Source organism: Pan paniscus, chromosome 9, assembly GCF_029289425.2.
Source record: "Pan paniscus chromosome 9, NHGRI_mPanPan1-v2.0_pri, whole genome shotgun sequence".
In the NCBI taxonomy this organism is placed as follows: Eukaryota; Metazoa; Chordata; class Mammalia; order Primates; family Hominidae; genus Pan; species Pan paniscus.
In genome coordinates this window covers 68,860,264-68,882,358 of record NC_073258.2, presented here as the reverse complement: position 1 = coordinate 68,882,358, position 22,095 = coordinate 68,860,264, and the positions used below count along the sequence as shown (strand labels likewise).

General features: G+C 56.3%; 2 protein-coding genes across 4 annotated transcripts; both read left to right on the top strand.

Annotated features, from left to right (window-relative positions):
- Positions 1-697: 697 nt before the first annotated feature.
- On the top strand, positions 698-10,544 carry ACY3 (aminoacylase 3). 3 transcript variants are annotated; one of them, XM_008954174.5, is made up of 8 exons: positions 698-2,515; positions 5,521-5,594; positions 6,047-6,302; positions 7,223-7,418; positions 7,730-7,823; positions 7,958-8,065; positions 8,241-8,350; positions 8,713-10,072. In XM_008954174.5, exons 3-8 carry the CDS (start codon positions 6,067-6,069, stop codon positions 8,773-8,775), a joined length of 807 nt encoding a protein of 268 aa, XP_008952422.1. In that variant the 5' UTR covers positions 698-2,515; positions 5,521-5,594; positions 6,047-6,066; the 3' UTR covers positions 8,776-10,072. The 3 variants fall into 3 exon arrangements, with proteins under 3 accessions (XP_008952422.1, XP_003828786.1, XP_063464275.1); XM_003828738.5 differs by lacking the exon at positions 8,713-10,072 and adding an exon at positions 10,156-10,544 and having other exon boundaries at positions 729-2,515; XM_063608205.1 differs by lacking the exons at positions 698-2,515; positions 8,713-10,072 and adding an exon at positions 10,156-10,544 and having other exon boundaries at positions 5,318-5,594.
- A 4,887-nt stretch (positions 10,545-15,431) lies between these two features.
- Positions 15,432-21,744, top strand: TBX10 (T-box transcription factor 10). Its single transcript, XM_034933171.3, has 7 exons — positions 15,432-18,122; positions 18,201-18,302; positions 18,758-18,929; positions 20,015-20,170; positions 20,448-20,515; positions 20,706-20,800; positions 21,224-21,744. Exons 1-7 carry the CDS (start codon positions 17,713-17,715, stop codon positions 21,511-21,513), a joined length of 1,293 nt encoding a protein of 430 aa, XP_034789062.1. The 5' UTR covers positions 15,432-17,712; the 3' UTR covers positions 21,514-21,744.
- The last annotated feature ends 351 nt before the right edge of the window (positions 21,745-22,095 follow it).

Here is a 22,095-nt window from a genome sequence, read left to right as displayed (position 1 = left end):
TGCCTGTAGTTTCAGCTACTTGGGAGGCTGAGATGGGAGGACTGCTTGAACCTGGAAGTTGGAGGTTGCAGTGAGCCACAGTCGAGCCACTGCACTCCAGCCTGGGTGACAGAGCCGGACCTTGTCTCAAAATAAAAAAAAAAAACCCACTGCAGAAGACCTTCAGAATTGCTTGCCTCTAGAAACCATGCTTTCCTCAGAACATCTAACCCTTCAAAAACTACAGCAGCAGCCAGAACCCACCATTCACGCTGACGCATTCCTTTGTGATAAAGACTTCATTGATTCATTATGTGACAAAGGGAAAATGAGCAGAAACTACTGGGTGGTTCACACCAAACAGAACCTTTAGACTGATTGCTCGTTCCTTCTCCCTCATGGAATTGAAGTTCATTTATCTTCATGCACTCCCTGATCAATCAGGAAAGGCTGTGGCTGACGTCAGCTCCAGGCTCAGCACAGTCTTTATGGGGTGATCTTATCGCTTAGCAGTGCAACCCTGTGGAGTAGAACTGAACGGAGACTTTTGCCAGTTGCAGGAAATGGTCATTAAAAAATACCAGTTTATTCACAGAATAAAGGTGCTTCATGCAGACATCTGTCCCCAGGGTTTCTTCTGCAAAATGCTGATGCTGCTATCATGAATAATGTCTTCAAATATTCTCTTAATGAGGCAGAACAAGCCAGAGCTGGGAATACATTTGTCATAATGTAAGGAAGCAGATCATCATCAGTGACAGTGCCAAGTCTTGAAGATTCTCTCCTGGGTCTTCAGACTAATACACATTTATCTCCCTGGGTTGAAGAAGTACTGTGGGACTATGATGTATACCCACAAAAGGATATTGACAAAGAAGCTCTTTATTTATTTATTTATTTTCTTTTGAGACAAGGTCTCACTGTGTTGTCTAGCCTGGAATGCAGCCATACGATAACGGCTCACTGTACTCACGGTACGATTACCTCCAACTCCCCATGCTCAACTGATTCTCCCGCCTCAGCCTCCTGAGTAGCTGGGGCCACAGCTGTGTGTGCCACCACCTGGCTAATTTTTTTTTTTTTTTTTTTTTTTTTGAGACAGAGTTTTGCTCTTGTCGCCCAGGCTGTAGTGCAATGGCGTGATCTCGGCTCACTGCAACCTCTGCCTCATGCCTCAGCCTCCCAAGTAGCTGGGATTACAGGCACCCACCACCATGCCTGGATAAATTTTGTATTTTTAGTAGAGACGGGGTTTTGCCATGTTGCCCAGGCTGGTCTTACACTCCTGACATCAGGTGATCCACTCGCCTCAGCCTCCCAAAGTGCTGGGATTATAGGTGTGAGCCACCGCGCCCACCCTAATTTTTTTTTTTTTTTTTTGGTAGAGACAGGGTCTCCCTATGTTGCCCAGGCTGGTCTTGAACACCTAGGCTCAAGCGATCTGCCCCCCTTGGCCTCCCAAAGTGTTGGGGTTACAGGTGTGAGCCACTGCACCCAGCTGACAAAGAAGCTCTTGAACAAATTCATTTAATGAGATTCTCTAGCACTAAAATAGTCCTACCTCATTGTAATGTTTTGTAGAGTATCTTATAAAATAATGAAAAAAACCCAGTATTTTAATACATATTTTTCTGTATATTTCCTTCTAGCCTTTGTACATATGATCACATATTTGTAAAAAGTTGTATGTATATATATATACAACTTTACCCGCTTTGTGTGATAATATGACAAAAACATTTATCTGAAAAAAGTATTTTTTTCATCAAATGGCAGAGCTCCTGTTTCCGGTAACCCGGGGTATGGCAAGCAGGGGCTCTGGGAGATGGAGCAGCTCAGCCTCCTGTGAAAAATTCTGTTTCTCTAAAAAAGAACAAATTCCCATGCTGGGCGCGGTGGCTCACGCCTGTAATCTCAGCACTTTGGGAGGCCGAGGCGGGCGGATCACGAGGTCAAGAGATCGAGACCATCCTGGCTAACACGGTGAAACCCCGTCTCTACTAAAAATACAAAAAATTAGCCGGGCGTGGTGGCAGGCGCCTGTGGTCCCAGCTACTCAGGAGGCTGAGGCAGGAGAATGGCGTGAACCCGGGAGGTGGAGCTTGCAGTGAGCCGAGATCGCGCCACTGCACCCCAGCTTGGGTGACAGAGCCAGACTCTGTCTCAAAAAAAAAAAAAACGAATTCCCAAAACTAGTCCCACTGTTGTCTACCCAGATCCGGGATCCGGGTTGCCCTTGGCCTGGCCAGAGATGCCTCTCAATCCCCCACGGCACGCAGAGCCAGACAGAAACCGAAAGCAGAGGTGCCCTGCGCTGAAGTCTAGAGATCCCACTGCTAGGTCCAAAGAATTTACCCTTTCAGTCAACCCACGGGGCAAAGTCCACTTTCTTCCCTGAAGGAGCAGCGCAGAACAAAAGCTCCAGGCAGCTGCTTCCGCTGTTTCGCGGGTAGGGCGGAGTGACAGCCCCACGGGCCGGCCGCGCAGCAAGCAGAAGATCCCCCGGAGTCACCCTCAACCCTCTGGGGCCACGTGGGTGAGTTCGCCCGGGGGAGGTGCCGCCGCCCACTGCTTTACCTTAGTGAGCCTCAAGAAGTTAGGATCAGAATCCCAGTCGGCCCCATCTGGGTCGCCAGAGTTTTGTTACCCACACAACGGGTGGGCTCAGTTGCTTGGCGGGTGTTAACTAAAGAGGATTTAATAGGGGATTTTATTTCTTGCAACAAGTAAGGAGAACACCGAGACAGCTCCCAAAGCAGTGTCTCCCCGAGCTGAGGGCTGGGGCAGGTTTTATAAGCATAGGGTAATGAGGCGTGATCTGATTGCATCTTGCAATGAGGTGATGCTGGGAGGCATGATCTAATTGGATGCTGACACAGTGGGGAACCACAGCTCTGACCCCTCTCTGGGTCTCAGTTTCCCCAACTGCAGTGAGGAAATTGGCCCCAGTGATGATGCCCATGACATCACCATCCTCTGCCCTCACTCATGCTGGGGTCTCCATGTGCCCATTTTCAAGCTTGTGCCCGCCCTTTGTTCCTCACTCCCCACAGCTGCCCTTGGCCAGGACTTTCACAGGGTGGAGCCAAGGCCCAGAGAGGGCACTGAATCTCTCCAGGTCACACAGCCTGTCAGGGAGGTGGGGCCAGAGCCAGGTCACACGTGTGCACACAACACACACACACGCACACATGCTCACGCACATGCATGCACACACGCTCTCAAGCACATGCACACATGCACACACATGCACACACGCTCTCATGCACACACGCACACATGTACACACACATGCATGCACACATGCACACAATACTCTCATGCACATGCACACACACGTACACACGCACACATGCATGCTGTCACGTACACATGTGCGTGCACACACGCACACACATGCTCTCATGCACACACGCACACATGTACACACACATACATGCACACATGCACACAATACTCTCATGCACATGCACACACGTACACACGTACACACGCATGCTGTCACGTACACATGTGTGCGTGCACATGCACACACATGCTCTCATGCACACGCACACATGTACAGATGCACACATGCATGCACACACATGCACACACGCGCACACACTGCCAGGACTGGGGGCTGCTGTTTCTGAGGGCTCCTGGACCCCGTTCTGTTCCATAAACACTCACTGAAATGCAGAAGCTGGACCCCAGCCAAGGGAAGTGAAACTTTCCAGCACCCCTACTGCTGTTCTCCCTAAACTTGGGGGCCCAGCACCTCGTGGCAGGAAGCACCCTGGCCCCCAGCAGCCCCCAAAATAGCTAGGTCTGCCACGGAGGCCCTTCCTTCCTGATAGGTACCACACCGAGTCAGCAGGATCCCAGCCTCTGTGGGGGTTGGGGGGGCCTTCCAACAAAGACCATGGCCTGGGACTCATAAAGCAGCATGGGGGTCCCTGAGACCCCTACCCCAAGCAAGGAGGGAACAGACCCAGGCCGACAGGCTCCTCTGCTGACTCCCTCTCCCACCACCTGCCAAGGACTCAGTCAAGTCACCCAACCCCTAGAGCTTCAGTCCACACCTGCAAAATGGAGCCGGTGACAGCTGCCCCCAGGGCTGGGCCAGATACAGGAGTTGATGGCATGGCATGGCCCCCTAATGGCAGTCTCTGCCCTCCCTTTGCTGAGGCTCCAGGTGCCAGGAGGAGTGGCCCCTGGAGGGGGCTCATAGGGAGCCCCGGCCTGCTGGGGGCTCAGCCTCACACTCCATCCACCCCTCTTGACACCCTGTCAAGATCCCAGCTGCCCTGATGGGAGCCAGGATGACAAATCCCCTGTCCCCACAATCGCCATGCTCTGAGCTCACGAAGCCTTGGGTGTGGAGGGCAGGAGAGCCCAGGCCACACAGAGCTGAGTGTGATCTGGGGCAGCTTCCGAGAGGGTGTAACTTAGAGGGTCCTGGCCACCCAGAGCCCCCCAGGCTGGTGGGCCTGGCATCTGGAGCAGGGCTGGACTGGCCCGGGGAGACCCAGTGTGGTGGTAAAGAAGGCCTAGGATCGATGCCTGGGGGAGGCTCCAGCTCAGGGTCCCAGCACCTGGCAACCAGCAGGCCCTGGCGGAGCCGCTTGCCTCACTCCCCAGTGACTTCAGAACTGGCCTCAGCTCCTCCCAGCAGACAGCTGAGCCTGGTGGGAGGTAGAGGCCCCAGGGCTGAGTGCAGGGGACCTCACCTTCATCCTTCCCCACTTTGCTCTTGAGAGGCAGCAGGAGGGGATGGAGCCACATTGGACGCCCTGAGTGCCACCTACAGCCCGCCTCTAGGGCTCTGTGCGCCACCTGCAGCCCGCCTCTAGGGCTCTGTGTGCCGCTGAACAGTCTGCCCCTAGGGTTCTGTGGGCCACCTGCAGCCTGCCTCTAGGGCTTGTGTGCCTGCAGACAATTTTCTGAGCCTCAGTTTTCACATCTATAAAATGAGCCTGAGGGTTGTTCCCAAAACAGGGCAAACCGAGTCATCTGAGTTACACTGTCCTTGAAAATGACTGAAATCCCGGATCAAACATTTTAAAATTTTGCTTAAAGCAACAAAGAGCTGTAAAACTGGGGCTCCACATGACACCTTTGGGTAAGGGCGACTCAGGAGTGACCACAGCCCTCTGCGGGCTGCAAGGACAGAGGCATGTTGCCGAGGTGGTGAAGGAGGGGCAGCTTGTCATCTTGGTGGCCATCAAGGTGACACCTCTATAGTAACTTTCAATAGCCTGCTCTGGTGGTGACCAAAACCAAGTCACCACCCCACTGCGGGTGTACCTCTTAGTAGTGTTAAGGAAGCTGGCCCCTCTGGGGCCCAGCAGAAGGACGAAGGGCAGGGGCAGGAACTTGCCCGCAGGACCTGGACTCGTTGGGCCGTGGCAGCACAAGTAGCAGCATGGGGCGGGCGGGGCAGGAGCAGTGGAGCAGACCCCAGCACTCCGACCTTTGGCTGCGTGAACCTCAGCCCGTCCCACCCACCCCCTGCTGTCTGCCAGCTTGCCACAAAACTTCCCATCTGTGGATCTCCAGGCCCATAAATACCAGCCTGTCTGTGAGTTAGACGCCAGTCCTGGTGGCCCGGGAAGCCCAGATCTGCATCAGCGGTAAGTACCCCCTGACCTGAGACCCCTGCACCAGCTTGGAGGAGCAAGCAGGAGGGGCAGAAAGGCGAGGCTGTTGCCTAGAACCCAGACACTCCACAGCTAACTCTGGTGACACTTTCCACTCCCCACGCTGTGCCTCAGTTTCCCTGTCTATAAAAAGGAGCGCAGTCCTCTTCCTATAGGGAGTGTGCCTTGGTGAAGCCATCTTCCTGAATAGTTGGGCCCCTCTTCTCAATTTAGGAAAAAGAAACTTCTTTTCTCCAAAGGAGCAGGAAAATTGTCTCCTCAGAGAAAGGGCCACTGGGGGTGCAGGTGGGACACAGCTGAGACACTCCCAGCCGGCCACACCTCTTGACAGGCGGCTGCCCTGTGGAGCCTCCCACCGCCATCCTTGCTCTGAGCCCAGATCCCTTGCATCCGGGCCAGGGTCTCCTAAGTATGCCCACCCCCAGGTTCTGCACCCCACACCAGCATGTGCTCACTGCCTGTGCCCCGGGAGCCCCTGCGTCGCGTGGCTGTTACCGGGGGCACGCATGGCAACGAGATGTCGGGCGTCTACCTGGCCCGGCACTGGCTGCATGCCCCCGCAGAGCTGCAGAGAGCCAGCTTCTCCGCTGTGCCTGTGCTGGCCAACCCGGCAGCCACATCCGGCTGCCGCCGCTACGTGGACCATGACCTCAACCGCACCTTCACCAGCAGCTTCCTCAAGTGAGTGCTTTGGCCGCCAGGTTGGCCCAGGCAGTTGGGCACCGAGTCCCCACCACAAAACTTCCCTCCAGCCACCAGCAGGGCCCTCCCTGCCTTCACTCCTGCTTCCCCTCTGCCTATGTGGCCCATTCCTCCACGGGACAAACCGAACATTTAGAGAAACCAAGATTGATGTCACCTCCTCCAGGAAGGCCTTCCTGACTGCAAGTTGGTTCAGGACCTCTTCTGGGGATCCCAGACCTAGTGCTTCCCTCAGATTAGCCCCACAGGCCATGTTTACTTGTCGTGTGCCCTGACCACTGTTCATGCCTCCTTCCAATGAATAGTCACTGTGTCCTATCTCCAGGCCAGGCTCTGGCCAGCTCAGGTGAGAGAATGGGGAATAGGACCAAGGTGTTGGCTTCAAGCTTAATGGGGAGACAGAGGAAGAACCGGGCAACCATAACCCAGGAGGCTAAAGGCAGGGCCGGAGGCTACACAAAGCAGCTAACCTGGCTGAGAGCAGTCAGGGAAGGCTTCCTGGAGGCAATGGTGTCTCAGCCAAGCCCCAAAGGCTGACTAAAAGCTAGCCAGGGGAAGAGAGGTGAGAGGGAGTTTCCACTGGAGGGCCAAGCACAGCACAGACCTGGGGGTGAGACCAGCATGGTGCTCAGGCAGTGTGGCTGGAGTGAGGGCATGAGAGGCAGGCAAGTGGGCAGGCGGGTGGGAGGGTGGGCCAGGCTGAGAGCTTGGATTTTACCGGGAAGTGCAGAGCCAAGAGGGCCACGGGCAGGGGTGGACACAGCCACAACGGCTGAAGGGAAAGCCCTCGCTCGAGCTGCTCAGAGTGGCTCCTGCAGGGCCCCTGCCCCTTTCCCCTTAAACCACTGAAGACTGACTGAGACTGTGAAGATCGGTGTCCCCCATTCCCGTCTCCACAGTTCCAGGCCCACCCCGGACGACCCATACGAGGTGACAAGAGCCCGAGAGCTGAACCAGCTGCTGGGGCCCAAGGCCTCGGGCCGGGCCTTTGACTTTGTCCTTGACCTGCACAACACCACGGCCAACATGGGCACCTGCTTAATCGCGAAGTCCTCCCACGAAGTCTTTGCCATGCACCTGTGCCGCCATCTGCAGGTGGCCCCGGCCCAAAGCACACAGCTCCCCAGAGGGGAGTGGGAGGGAGGGAGGGCAGGTGGGACAATGCTGGAACCTCCTTTGCTTAGCCCCTCTTCCCCGGGCCTAGTTTCCCCTGGGCTCCAGTCCCTGGGGTCTGCCACTCGCCAGCACTCCAGGCCCCCGGTACCCCCTCCCCCACCCTGCCAGAGGGTAGAGGGAGACCTGGCCAAGGAGGGTGGTGCCCTGTGTTTCGTCCATGCAACACCTTCCCACCTCAGTTTCCCTTCCCAAGTAGGCCTGGGCCCCTAACCTGCCTCTCTCGCCCCCAGCTGCAGTACCCCGAGCTGTCCTGCCAGGTCTTCCTGTACCAGCGGTCTGGGGAGGAGAGCTACAACCTGGACTCTGTGGCCAAAAATGGATTGGGTGGGCCGCAGCCTTCTGAGAAGTGGGCGGGGCCAGGAGGGCTGGAGGGGTGGGGCCAGTCACCAAGGGGCAGGGCCTCTTCAAGGAGTATATGGGTCCTGCACCTGCCTAACCCCTTGCTTCCTGGTCCCCAGGTCTGGAGCTGGGCCCCCAGCCACAGGGTGTGCTGCGGGCTGACATTTTCTCAAGGATGAGGACCCTGGTGGCCACAGTTCTGGACTTCATCGAACTCTTCAACCAGGGTGAGACCCCAGGGGACTTTCGGGAAACAGGTCCGGGGAAGAGCAGGTCTGGCTCAGGGGTTGGGGAGCCAGGCTCACAGGCAGGCTGGGATCTAGCCCTGAGGTACCCCCACGGCCCAGTCTGTCCCCTAGCCTGGAGGGAGGGATGGGCTCACACACCCAGCCTCCCACACAGGTACGGCCTTTCCTGCCTTTGAGATGGAAGCCTATAGACCCGTGGGCGTCGTGGACTTCCCCCGCACCGAGGCCGGGAACCTGGCAGGCACTGTGCATCCTCAGCTGCAGGTGTGTGTGTGTGGTGGGGGGTGATTTCTGGGGCCACAGCCTTGGGGAGGAGGATTGTCAAGGAAAACTGAGCCCCAGAGGGTGCAGCCAAGCCTCCAACGAGCTCACCAGCATCTCGGGTTGAGGAGCAGGATGGGAGGCTGGGCTCCGCCATCCCACTTCCCCTGGCCCTGCTGCCTTCCCTGGAACCCCACACTCAGGCCTAGCACAAGAGGCCACAGTGATCCCCATAGCTCCTGTGGAGGGCATGATGGAGACAACCCTACCCTGGCTGTAAAAGGCAGAGGGAGGGGACATGGAGCAGGCATGACTCAATTCACCTGCTTGGAGGTGCAAATACAAAACTCTCTTCTGATTTTCAGTTGGTTCCTCGAGCATCCCCATGCCTGTTGGAGTATGTCTCTCTGCAGGCCTTCCCTTCCTGAATGTTCCAGGATTAGGCAATCCTGCTTCCACACCTTTCCCTTGGGTGCCTGAGAAGAACGTACTGGCTGCTGCTCTGCTTGCTGCCACAGGGGGTCATTGTTGAATAGGGTCTGGTGCAGTCTTGTGGCCTTTTGTGCCCTGAAGTTTCATTTTGAGGAGTTACCTTCTTACAAATGGAGGCAGCACCATCCCGTCCATGTTTAGGGCTAGACAGTCTTAATCCAGCCATGCCCAGCTACCTTGCAGACGTTCAGTCATAACAGTCAATTTGGGTGGCTCCTCCTACAATTTTAAAATTTATTTTATTTTTTATTATTATTTTTTGAGACAGAATCTTGCTTCATCGCCCAGGCTAGAGTGCAGTGGTGCAATCTCAACTCACTGTGACATCTGCCTCCTGGGTTCAAGCAATTCTCCTGACTCAGCCTCCCCAGTAGCTGGGATTATAGGCACTCACCACCACACCCAGCCAATTTTTGTCTTTTTAGTACAGACAGGGTTTCACCACGTTGGACAGGCTGGTCTCGAACTCCTGACCTCAAATGATCTGCCCACCTCAGCCTCCCAAAGTGCTGAGATTACAGGCCACTGAGATTATGAGCCACTGTGCCCAGCCTTAAAATTTATTTATTTATTTATCTGAGACAGAGTCTCGCTCTGTTGCCCAGGCTGGAGTGCAGTGGCATAATATTGGCTTACTGCAACCTCCGCCTCCTGAGTTCAAGCGATTCTCCTGCCTCAGCCTCCCGAATAGCTGGGATTACAGGCGCTCACCACCACACCTGGCTAATTTTTGTATTTTTAGTAGAGATGAAATTTCACCATGTTGGCTAGATTGGTCTTGAACTCCTGACCTCATGATCCACCCGCCTTGGCCTCCCAAAGTGCTGGGATTACAGGTGTGAGCCACTGCGCCCAGCCAAAATTTATTTAATAAAGAATCATATTGTACTTACTGTGTGCCAGACACTGCTGTAAGCACTATTAACCTGTTTAGTCTAAACTTCAGAATGATAGGAGGAGATATTGTAATCCTTATTTTACAGACAAGAAAGCTGAGAAACAGAGGTTAAGTGACTTGCTCACAGATACACAGCTAGCAAGAATTTGAACTCCAGCTTCAATACCTGTGCCCGTATCCATGAGGGTCCACTTCCACATGGGCACATGCCACCCCAAGGTGACCTGTGTCTTCATTTCTAGACACAGAGCAGACTGGTATCTCACCAGACCTGCTGTCATATGGATTAAGGAAGTGAAGCATGGGTGGGAAAGGCCATGAATGAGGGGCATCTTTTGGGTGTCAAGCTGGGGTCACCCCCCTCTGGGGCCAGGGCAGAGGTGGCCCCAGCAATCTTGGCCTTTGGCTCTCCTCCCAGGACCGAGACTTCCAGCCACTGCAGCCTGGTGCTCCCATCTTCCAGATGTTCAGTGGGGAGGACCTGCTCTATGAGGGAGAGTCCACGGTGTACCCCGTGTTCATTAACGAGGCTGCCTACTATGAGAAGGGCGTTGCCTTTGTCCAGACTGAGAAGTTCACATTCACCGTGCCTGCCATGCCCGCGCTGACCCCTGCCCCGAGCCCAGCTTCCTAACCCAAGACACACCTCCCCAACCTCAGTCTTCCCATCTGAACGATGGGTCCTGAGGCACAGCTCTGAGCACAGAGGTCCCTTCTGCCACCTACCATGCACCATGTTCCTTGCCAGGCCTCCCCAACCCCTGGCCTCAGTTTCCCTTTCTATAAAATGGAAGATGTCCAGAGGTCCATGGTTTGTGTCCTCTGTCCTGCACGGCTCCTCTCTGGCTGGGGAAGTGGATGGAGGAAGGGAGGTTGACCACAGGATCTGGGGGAGGTCTGGCCAGTGCAGCCTTGGACATGCAAGTGTCTTGGGGCCAGTGGTGGCTGCCTCTGTGCCCACAGCTGTCCATCCATGCCCGGGGGAGGATTCCAGAGTGTGGGAGGAGAACCTGAAGAAGGATTGCTCTGGATCCAGCGGAGGGGCTTCCAGAGGAGGCTACAACCCAGAGGGGGACCCCCCAACCCTCCTACAGTCCTGGGGCCAGACAGTGAGTGTGGGGAGCGCAGAGACAGGCCCATGTCTGTGCACACGTGTGTGTTTGTCCGTGCATGGCGCCTGCCCTGGATGCTCTTTGGCGTGCGTGTCTGTGCGTTTCCCACACACACGTGTTTCCAAGAGCCTCAGTTCCTTGGGCGTTCTAAAGGGATCTCTATGTGGCCAGATGTGCATTTTCAAGTGTGTAATGAGCTCGGTGCCCATAGTGGCTCAAGCAGGGAGTCAGGGCTGGGGGAAGGGCCACAGCAGGACAAGGCTGTCCCCATGCAGGACAGCCTGTCCAACTGCAGAGATGCAGGGAGGAGGTGGCTTGGGTTGGGGCAGAGGGACTTCCCAGCTCTAATTGGGAAGCCACCATTTCCGCCATCCCCAGGACACCGCGCACTGATGTCAGGCGAGCCGACATGAGGCCCACTGCTGAGGGCCCCTCTGTCCTGATGCTGGCACCCTTCGGGGTGTCATGGCAGGACAAATAGGCAGGGCTATATGCGACCTGGCTGCAGCCTCACTGCCCGCACCTGCCTGAGCCTAATGGACTCTTGTTGGACAGCTGGGGCTGCTGGAGTCCAGAGTCCCCTCGCAGTGCCACTCCCCCAGCCCTCTACACCCCCACCCTGCCCATCCATTTCCCTGCGGCCACAGCTGCCACACCACCTCCTGGTATTGAGCAGTGATATGAGAAGGTGTGAAGGATACGGGGGCACCAGGGACAGGCTGGCAGGCAAGATGGATGAGGGGGCAGGGGGCCAGCAGGCGCCTCGGGCAGGCAGGGCGGGCGGGCCAGCCGGGGAGGGGTGTGCAGGGAGGCCTGCCTGTGTCTGTGCGCGTGCTGTGTGGTAAGTCCATGTGCACAGAAGCTGTACGTGTGTGCACCGTGTGGCGAGTCAGCAGGCTCTGAGTTCATCCATGTGTCTGTGTGCGTGTGGGTTAGCATGTCAGTGTGCTCGTGTGTGTGTGTGGGAGGGGGGTTGTTTCCCATCACACAGATCAAAATCGCACACACACACGTATCGGGGCCACTACAATCCCAGCCTGGCCCTCCCCTGGGTGTCTCGGTGAAGGGGAGCCACCAGTACTGGAATGGATCCCCCAACTCCCTCCATCATCTCCCCACTTCCCACCCACCATGCCATGGCCAGGGCAGATGACTACACCTTGTTGTATAGCCCCAAGGGGCTGCTGGGACCCTCCAACTCACACAGAGCACTCCCATCTTGCCTGGCAGCAACTCCAAAGTGCTGGCAGCCTTTTCTCACACAGCCGGGCATGGGGTTGGGCCAGGGGCCGGCCCTCCTCCTTTTACATCCCCCAGAGCCAGCCCACCATCTTTGTGTGGGGTCCCATCCAGCTCTGCAGGCTGAGATGTGAGACACAAGGGATTGAGCCACAGGCATCCCTGAGCTGCAGCTGCGCCCAAACATAGCACTCAGGGAGAAGCAGCCCTGCCACCCCCCAGCCCCTCCATGCCCCCTCTTAGGAATCAAGGCCACTGCCAACCCAGCATCCCCAAGACAGGATTCTGGAGGAGGTATGGGGGGCTCCAGCCAGACGACCCACTCTGTGCCATTCAGCAAGAGTCAAAAGGCCAGCGAGCACTCTCAACCAAGGAACTGGCAGCCTCTCAGGGGGACCTCCAGGTTCTGCCTCCCTGCAGAGTGATCCATGTGTCCCCTGAATGCCCAGCACAGGCTGTAGACAACCTGGAGAGGGTGCCCGGTCAGGCCAGAGAGAACAGACAGACCCACAGGCAGAGCGGACGCCCACTTCTCACCTGGGCCAGCCTCACCGTTTCCACTCATGCCCAGATGGGGGTTCCATGGACACCATCAGCCAGGGCAGTGCCTCCAGTTCCAGGCGGGATGGGCTTACCGCTCTCCAGGCTGGGCTAGACCATCACAGGCAGAAGAGATTATGTGCTTAGGTTAACTGGGGAGGCTGAGGCACGGAGACTGTGGGACCTGCCAGCGTTGTGCAGCTCCCTGAGTTCATCCATGTGTCTGTGCGTGTGGGTTCACGTGCCACAGGACCTGGGCTTCCCGCCACCCAGTCTGGGGCTCTACGCTGACTGCACTCGTTGCTGCTGCCCCCTTGCGTTTCCTGCTCACACTGCTCCTGACAATTGCGCATCTGCCGGCCGGCTGGGGCCAGCCTCAGGTCAGGGGTCTGGGTCTTGGTGGGAGGGCACCTCCTCCACCATTCAGCCCGCAATCTGCTGCTCCCACTGTGCCTCCCAACCCCCGGGGCCCCAGCCCCTCCAGTCAGCCAGGCCTGGACCCCTGCAGATGCCCAGCCGTCCTCAAGAACCACTCTCCCACCCCCTCACCCCTGCCACGCCTGGGCCCATCGATCAGGAATGGCTGGGGGGCTCTTAGCTGGGGAAGGGAGGAACCTGAAGAGGGAGGACAAGGAGGGAGGAAGGGGGGCTCTGCAACGTCAGAACCTTCCCACCTGCCCTCCTCCCGCACAGCCTTGGACAGCACAGCCCGAGAGTGGCTTGGAGAAGGACCGCTGCACGCCCCAGAGCCTGCATCTCACCTTCGGAGACCAGGGGTCCAGCTCGAGTGGGAAGACCACGACCTCAGGACGTGGACGAAGGGCGATCGAGGAGGCAAGGACCGTCCTGCCGAGAGACTACAGCTTGTGTGAGCACCTGAGGGCTGAGCTGAGGTGCCGAGTGGACGAGTGGTGACCACCCCTTCCAGCAGGCAGGTTCCCCTTGGGTGGCAGCCGCAGCCCAGCCCCAGCCAAGCAGTGTTTCTCCAGGAGCCGGACAGCCTCTCTGTCTCCATGGCAGGTAGGCTACGTTCTGAAGCAGAGGTGGCCTCATGGGTCAGGCTCAGGTTCCAGGGTGGGTGGGCAGGGTGGGAACCAAGACAGCCCCGCTGAACCCAGGTCCTTCACAAGAGGGTGGGGCAGGGGCACCCCAGGCTAAGGTCTGAGATCCCAGCGGGACAGGGCTCACGGCTGCCCAAGTGCAATTATGGGAGATGCCAGGGACCAGGCTGTTCTGGGAGATGAGCGCCTCACTGGGCACGTGTGACCTCGGGCCTCTCCCTGAGCCCCAGCTCCTTGAGCATCAAAGTTGGGGGCTGGACAAGAAGCCCTTAGCTTCCCTTCCAGACTTGACACTCGATGCTTCTGGCAAGCTGTCATCTCTGGGCCCTGAGGAATGCTGGCTTCTAGAGGGACTGAGCAAAGGACAGGCTCCCCCCGCCAGAGTCCCTGAAAGTGTTGAGGGGCAGCACATTGGCTGCGACGGGCAGCGGGTGAGCCCCTAGAGGACTTGGGAGCCAGTGACCACCGGCAAAGCCTCCAGGCCCAGTGAAATCATGAGCCCCCCCACCTTGGGACCCATCGCCATGGACCCAGGGGGGCTGGCATCACCTGGATGACGTACCCGCCCCAGCAGGGCAGCCGGGCGACAACCAGTTACCCTTCTGATGGACTGGCCACAGGGGCAGGGGGACATCAGCCCATCTATCCATCCTGCCCAGGGTCCTCAAACCTGATGTGACCCATCCCTGTCACAAAGACGCCCCCTCCCCCGCGAGGCTGCAGAAATCCCAGGGCCTTTGCACGCAGCTCTCAGGGCTGCTGAGGACGTGGCCATGGCCCTGGGCTCCACATTCTCCCCAGGCACCTACTAAGAGCTCACCCTGGCCAGGTGCCGTCCACCTGGTACCTCAGCAGATGCTATGCCACCTGGGGGCCTCCGTCACCCGCCTGTCTGCCAGTTCATCCATCTCTCCAACACCCAGCATCCCCCCTCTGCTCCAGGCATCCCATAGTCTTACAGTCGTGTAAATATCCCAAAGCCACTCGGGTGGGGACACAGCTGGGAATAAAACCTTGTCCCCTGACTCCCAGCCACTGTGGCTTCCATGGCCCTTCCAGCTTCTCAGCCCCTTATGGGGCTGCTATAAAATAATAGTTCCGTTTCTCAGGATTTTTTTCCATTTAAAACATTTTAATTGTAAAATATACATAACACAATTTACCATCTTAACCTTTTTATTTATTTATATTTATTTATTTATTTATTTATTGAGACAGAGTCTCACTCTGTCACCCAGGCTGGAGTGCAGTGGTGCTATCTTGGCTCACTGCAACCTCCACCCCCTTGGGTTCAAGCGACACTTGTGTCTCAGCCTCCCGAATAGCTGGGATTACAGGTGCCCGCCAGCACTTCTGGCTAATTTTTGTATTTTTAGTAGAGATAGGGTTTGCCGTGATGGCCAGGCTGGTCTCAAACTCCTGACCTCAAGTGACCTACCCACCTCGGCCTCCCAAAGTGCTGGGATTACAGGCATGAGCCACCGCGCCCGGCCCACCTTAACCATTTTTAAATACACAGTTTTGTGTCATTAATTACATTCACACTGTAAAAAGTAAAGTAGAGGTTCCTCTTCATAGACTTTCCTGCCATCTAATTAGAATAAATAATAACTTCTCTTAGAAGCAAAATTTATTCAAAGACCTGTACTAACATTCTTAAATATCTGCTAACAATAATTTAAAAAATCAATATATTTTATGTTCTTAGCTCCCACAATTTAGCCTAAATATTTGCCCTGGCATGCTTATATTGGTCCAAGCAAACATTAGGTCATAGCCTGTTCCTCATCCTTATTTGAAGGTGTTTTTACCTTTCTCAGCATTCTATAAGTTACTTCCTCCTTCCTTTGTTCTCCTCTGCCTTTGCCTGTTTTAAAAGTTCTAAGTTACTAGCCAATCAGGACAAATACAGAATGTGAGGTCCCGTTCCAGCCAATGGGAACCAGACACAGCAGTAGGGTGGACACGTCAGGTTATAAATGACCCTGTCTCCTTTGTTCGGTGTACTCTCATGGCAAAGCTGCTGGCGAGTGTACCCTTTCTGCAAAAAGTAAACAAAATGGCCTTGCTGAGGAAATTAAATTTATGTTCAAGTGCTATTTCTTTATGGCACCGGAAAACAAGCATTTCTAACAACACTGTTGTGCAACCATCATTAGCATCCATCTCTAGAACATTTTGCATCTTGCAGAACTGATATTCTGTCCTTATGAAACAACAACTCTCCATTTCCTCCTCCCCAGCCCCTGGCAACCACCATTCTACTTTCTGTTTCTATGATTTGGCCTCACCACGTACCGCCTATGAGTAGAATCATATGGTATTTGTCCTTTGGTGTCTGGCTCATTTCGTGTAACAGCGTCTTCAGGACTCATCCATGTTGCAGCATGTGTCAGAATGTTCTTCCCTGTTAAGGCTGGATACTATTACCTTGCACGGATGGACCCCATTTTGTTCATCCATTCATTTTCCGATGGACACTGGGTTGCTTCCACTTCTCAGCTATTGTGAATAATGCTCATAAGAACATGGGTGTGCAAATATCTGTTTGAGTTTCTTCTTTCAATTCTTTCTGGTATAGACCCAGAAGTGGAATTGCTGGATCATATGGTAATTCTAGGCTGGGCATGATGGCTCACGCCTGTAACCCCAGCACTTTGGGAGGCTGAGGTGGGCAAATCACCTGAGGTCAGGAGTTCGAGACCAGCCTAGACAACATGGTGAAATCCCGTCTCTAATAAAAATACAAAAATTAGCCAGGCATGATGATGCACGCCTGTAATCCCAGCTACTCGGGAGGCTGAGGCAGGAGAATCTTTTGAACCAGGGAGGCAGAGGTTGCAGTGAGCCGAGATCCATCCAGCCTGGGTGACAGAGCAAGACTCTGTCTGGAAAAAAATAAATAAATAAATAAATAAATAAATAATATATACATATATAGTAATTCTAGTTTTAACTTTTTGAGGAGCTACCATGCTGTTTTCCCCAGCAGCTGCACCTTTTACATTCCCACCAGCAGTGCACAAGAGTTCCAATTTCTTGAGGCCAGGCATAGTGGCTCACGCCTGTAATCCCAACACTTTAGGAGGCCGAGGTGGGAGGATCACTTGAGCTCAGGAATTCAAGACCAGCCTGGGCAACATAGGGAGATCCCATCTCTACAAAAAAAAAAAAAAAAGTAGCCATGTGTGGTGGTGTGCACCTATAGTCCCAGCTACTTGTAAGGCTGATATGGGAGGATCACTTGAGGCCAGGAGGTCGAGGCTGCAGTGAGCTATGACAGAGCTCCCGCTGCACTCCAGCCTGGGAAACAGAGTGAGACCCTGCCTCAAAAAGAAAAAAAAAAAAAAAGGAGTTCTAATTTTTCCATCTCCTTACCAACACTTTTTATTTTCTGGTTTCTTTTCTTTTCTAATAGCCATCTTAATGGGTATAAAATGGTATCTTATTTAGCTAAGATTTTTTTTTAATTGGAGGGGTGAAGGGTGACAAAGCATTTGGCCAAGACTTGTGCCGGGATTGCAGATCAAAAGACAAGATGCTTAGAAAAGAGTGCAGAGACCAGAGAAAAAGACTGTAGGATGGGTTTCTGGAGGCAGGCTCTGGGCGGGTTGTCAAGGTCAGGGATGGGTAATTGGGGCTAAATGGGGGGCTCTTCTTGGCTCAGCTCTCCTTCAGCAGCACCGGGAGGCAGGGTCCCACAGAGCTGGGGAAGACCCCTGCCCCCTCCCCCCACCCCACACACACATATCATCTAGAACAGGTGCTGTTTGTGAAGGGCCCCCTGTGCACCAGCCCCTGTGCATGGTCACTAATCCTCACATCGGCCTTGTGAGGCAGGTATTAAGAGCCCCTTCTGACAGATGTGGAAACTGAGGCTCCAGGAGGTGAAACAATTTGCTTGAGGCCACATAGACACAAGACGGCCCAAACATTCTCTGGGGAGCAAGACAGGCCCTGACGCTACCGTCAAGGAGCTTGCTGGCAAAATAGACTTTAAGTGAGCATTTACCTCACAGAGTGATGCTGAGTGGGGGATCCTGTGAGAACACAGCCCTGGCAGTCAGGGAGGGCTTCCTGGAGGAAGAGGCATGTAAGTGCAGCCTGAAGGATAAGAGCTGGCTGGGTGGTGCGTGGGGCCCACACTTCCGTCCTCTCTCCACAGCCTTCCTATCTGCTGGCCTTGGCATACTTGCACCCTCAGAGACCTACCCCCTACCTACAACCAGCTCTGGCTGGGAGCCCCGGCTGGGGTCGCCATTCCCATCAGGCCCTTGCACCAGCTCTACTGGGGCCCAAGCTGTGGCCGAACCCACTGGGCAGGGCCCCAAGAACCCACGTGTGTCCAGAGTGACGGTTCAGCTGGAGATGAAGCCTCTGTGGGAGGAATTCTACCAGCTGGGCACTGAGATGATCGTCACCAAGGCAGGCAGGTGTGAGCAGCGGGGGCGGGGTGGGGCAGGGGCCAGGGTTGGAGCCGCATCCGGCTGCTGAGCACCTCCCTCCCGCAGGAGGATGTTCCCCCCCTTCCAGGTGAAGATCGTGGGCATGGACTCCCTGGCCGACTATGCCCTGCTCATGGACTTCATCCCCCTGGACGACAAGAGATACAGGTGCGGGAACCGGCCTGGGGCAAAGGCTCAGGTCTCAGGTGCTGAGACCAGGAATTAGACCCTTCCTGCACCCCAAGGTGAGGCAGGGGCCTGTCCAAACAATGCCAGGGAGGTCCAGCCTAAGGGCAGGACGACAGACAGGCAACAACAGCCTGAGGGCAGGAGGGAGCCCAGCTCAGGGTACCCAGCAGACTTCCATGGGTAGTGGGCTAGCCTTGGGCAGGCAGAGAGGTCTAGCCCAGGGCAGCAGGGGTTATCCTGTCATCCACCAGCCAGGTGCAGCCACAGGGAACTCAGGTCTCAACAGGATTCTCTTGAGCCTTGGGTTCCTTAGCAAGGTGCCCACCAGGTGGGGTGAGCAGTGTTGGAGTCGGCAGCAGCCCCTTCACCCCGCCTGTATTGTTTAGGTGTGACTCTGGTCGGGGAAGCCCTCACCACCTCGCTGTGCTCCCCAGGTATGCCTTCCACAGCTCGGCCTGGCTGGTGGCGGGCAAGGCAGACCCAGCCACACCTGGCCGCGTGCACTTCCACCCCGACTCGCCAGCCAAGGGTGCCCAGTGGATGCGCCAGATTGTGTCCTTCGACAAGCTCAAGCTGACCAACAACCTGCTGGATGACAATGGCCACGTGAGGCCGGGGCCACGGTGGGGACGGAAGGGCCTGGGGTCAGGGCTGGTAGGGACTTTGGTGTCCAATGGCCTTGGTGCCCAGCACCTCTGCCTGCTGCTGATGGTCAAGGCGGGGCGGGGAGCCGGGGTGGCGAGCTCACCTGGCTGGGGGTGGCACAGCAGGGAGGGCTGTCCAGGCAGGTGGAAAAGGGGGTGGGGGCGGGGGAATGTTCCAGCATACGTTGTCCCCGGCAAGGAGAGGGAGGACAAGGTATGGAACGCCCAGCCTAGGCCGGGCCCGCTTTATGTGTGGACACAGCATCATTAACACTTGGTCAAACAGCCAACGATCCCTGCCCTCACAGAGGTCACTTCCTGGGGCAAAGGCAGGGTCCAGAAGACACTGTCCCCAGCGTCTCAGATAGGGACAAATGCCAAAGAGGAAGCAGAGGTACGGAAGGGGGGCGGAGAAAGGGTGCTGCTGCTCTCAGGGGGCACAGGGAGCTGAAGACCTGAAGGAGGTGGAGGATGGAGCGGCCCATGCCCGTCAGAGGGGACAGTAGGTGCAAAGGCCCTGAGGCCAGAGAATCCTGGGCCGGCAGAATTGCAAGACGCATCCATGGGGCCGGAGTGGAGCCAGGAGGGGAAGCCAAGGAGGCGAATGCCTGAGGGGTCGGGCTGACTTCGGGGGGCTCTGGCTTTTACCGTGTGGGGTGGAAGTCGCTGGACGGTTAGGAGCAGGGGGCATATGATGTGGCTTCCCGGGCAGCTGTGTGGAGAAGGAACAGAGGGGTAAGGCGGGGACAGGGGACAGGCCAGGAGGCAACCGAGGAAACTGGTGAACGCGACAGTGACGGGCCAGCACACAGGCAGTGGGTGGCAGCTGGGATGTGGGGTGTGAGAGGACATGGAGGCAAGGATCTATGATCCAAAGGGGCCTTTGACACGGAACTGCAGCCTCTCCAGCTCAGACCCTGTGCTGCCATGAAAGGAACAGGGTGGCAGGCCCAGGGCAGTCTCCCGGCTTGGAGGGAAGGACTCCAGCCTCAGGGAGTCCGCTGTACTCCGCCTCACCCCTGTACCCCTGCTCTGTCTCTTCCACAGATCATTCTCAACTCCATGCACCGCTACCAGCCCCGTTTCCATGTGGTCTTCGTGGACCCACGCAAGGACAGTGAGCGCTATGCCCAGGAGAACTTCAAGTCCTTCATCTTCACAGAGACCCAGTTCACAGCAGTGACAGCCTATCAGAACCACAGGGTGGGTGAACCAGCTCAGGAGCACCCGCTGCAGGCCCATTTCACAGGGGTGGAGACTGAGCCCTGAGGCTTGCAGCCCTCACTGGCACAGACTACTGCCCTCCCAACTTGCCCTGAGTATCTGCCATCAGTCAAGGCCCTGCCCGCACTCCTATCAGCTCAGAGTTCCTGGGCCAAGAGGCCCGGGTGCCAGGGCCTCCTGACTGCCGGTTCCCGGGAGGACAAGGTGGCTGAGCCTGGCTCATGGCCAGCCCACAACTGCACTTTGTCTCCTGCAGATCACCCAGCTGAAAATCGCCAGCAACCCTTTTGCCAAAGGCTTTAGAGAGAGTGACCTGGACTCCTGGTACTGTCTGACCCTGACCCTAGCCCCTCACCCCCACCCCAGGCATATCCTAAGGCCTCAGTTCCTGACCCTTGTTTCAGGGTCACACCCTCTGACCCATCCTGGGGCCCCACCATCTGAAGCTGGCCATGATCCCTGGCCCGGGTTCTTCCCCTTGATCCCCTCCCCGCATTCTCGCTTGCTCTTTCAGGCCTGTGGCCCCACGGCCCCTGCTCAGTGTCCCAGCCCGGAGTCACAGCAGCCTCAGTCCCTGTGTGCTGAAGGGTGCCACAGACAGGGAGAAAGGTAAGGCCCCAGGCCTGCAGACATAGTGGGACTAAGGTGTACACAGTGGGCGGGAGGCAAAGGGACAGGACCTCCAGGAAGGGGCTTCAGCAGCTCAGCGAACCCACAGGGCCCCTGTGTGGACACACAGAGGGGCAAGCAGACATGCCTAAGACAATATGGGGCTCAGGGCAAAGAGCACAGGCAGAGGGTGCCAGGCAGGCTTCCTGCAGGAGGTGGCTCTCAAGCTGGGCCTTGGAGGACTGGGAAGGGTTTGGACAGAGGGAGAAGATGAAGAAGAAATTCCAGGCAGAGGGAAAAGCAAAGGCGAAGGCTGAGAGGTAGGTAACTTGGGAAGGAGGAGCAGGAAGGGACCAGGGCAGGCCTGGGATGAGGGATGAGGATGCGATGGGAGGCCCAGAGTCCACTCATTTCCTCCCTCAGACCTCAACAAAGCTTCAGCTTCCACCTCCAAGACCCCTGCTCGGCTCCATCATCAGCTGCTGCCCCCACCTGAGGTCCTGCTGGCCCCGGCCACCTACAGGCCTGTCACGTATCAGAGCCTGTACTCTGGAGCCCCGAGCCACCTAGGGATCCCAAGGACCCGACCAGCACCATACCCCCTCCCCAACATCCGGGCTGATAGGGATCAAGGAGGCCTGCCTCTCCCAGCTGGGCTGGGGCTCCTGTCCCCCACTGTTGTGTGCCTGGGGCCTGGCCAGGACTCCCAGTGATGCCAGAAGCCCTGTGGGGAAGCCCTGCTACCCTGGACCTTACACCGGGTGTGGGAATCAGCCTCTGCCCCGCCCCCTCCAGCCCCATCTCTGTCTCAAGGAGAGCAGGGTAGGTGAAAGTCTAGAGAAAGAGGCTACCTGCCCAGGGTCACAGCAAGGCTGGGACCATGGCAAGCTTGGAACCAGGACTTCTACCTCCCAACCCCAGCAGCCTGAATACTATGCCCTCTTGCTTTGGGGGTGACTCCCGAAAACCCTGCCTTACCTCTCCCTTCCCCCTAACATTAAACTATTTGGCATGAGTGGTCAGAGCACTTCTGTCGTCGTGGTCAGGGTGGGTGGGGGCCTCAGGAACTCCCAGACCCATCATAGTCCCCACATCAGCCCTGTAGGCATCCCGAAGCTCTGCCCAGTGCCGTCCGCATCCCTGGGAGCACACAGTAATATTAAAAGTGGTGACTCCAGCCCAGTGGCAGGGCTGCACTTGCCCAGATGAGGATCGAAACTGGCGCTCAGAGAGGCGCGGGACCTGCTCAACGTCACACAGCAGAGCATGGCGGACACCCGCCACCCCACGTTTAA

Bases quoted from the DNA above. Each gene is read 5' to 3' on its own strand.
- ACY3 (XM_003828738.5), top strand. From the start codon at position 6,067: ATGTGCTCACTGCCTGTGCCCCGGGAGCCCCTGCGTCGCGTGGCTGTT. The intron at 8,066-8,240 runs GTGAGACCCCAG...CCTCCCACACAG, and splicing joins CATCGAACTCTTCAACCAGG to GTACGGCCTTTCCTGCCTTT. The intron at 8,351-10,155 runs GTGTGTGTGTGT...CTCTCCTCCCAG, and splicing joins CTGTGCATCCTCAGCTGCAG to GACCGAGACTTCCAGCCACT.
- TBX10 (XM_034933171.3), top strand. From the start codon at position 17,713: ATGCTGAGTGGGGGATCCTGTGAGAACACAGCCCTGGCAGTCAGGGAG. The intron at 20,171-20,447 runs GTGGGTGAACCA...TGTCTCCTGCAG, and splicing joins CAGCCTATCAGAACCACAGG to ATCACCCAGCTGAAAATCGC. The intron at 20,516-20,705 runs GTACTGTCTGAC...TTGCTCTTTCAG, and splicing joins GAGAGTGACCTGGACTCCTG to GCCTGTGGCCCCACGGCCCC.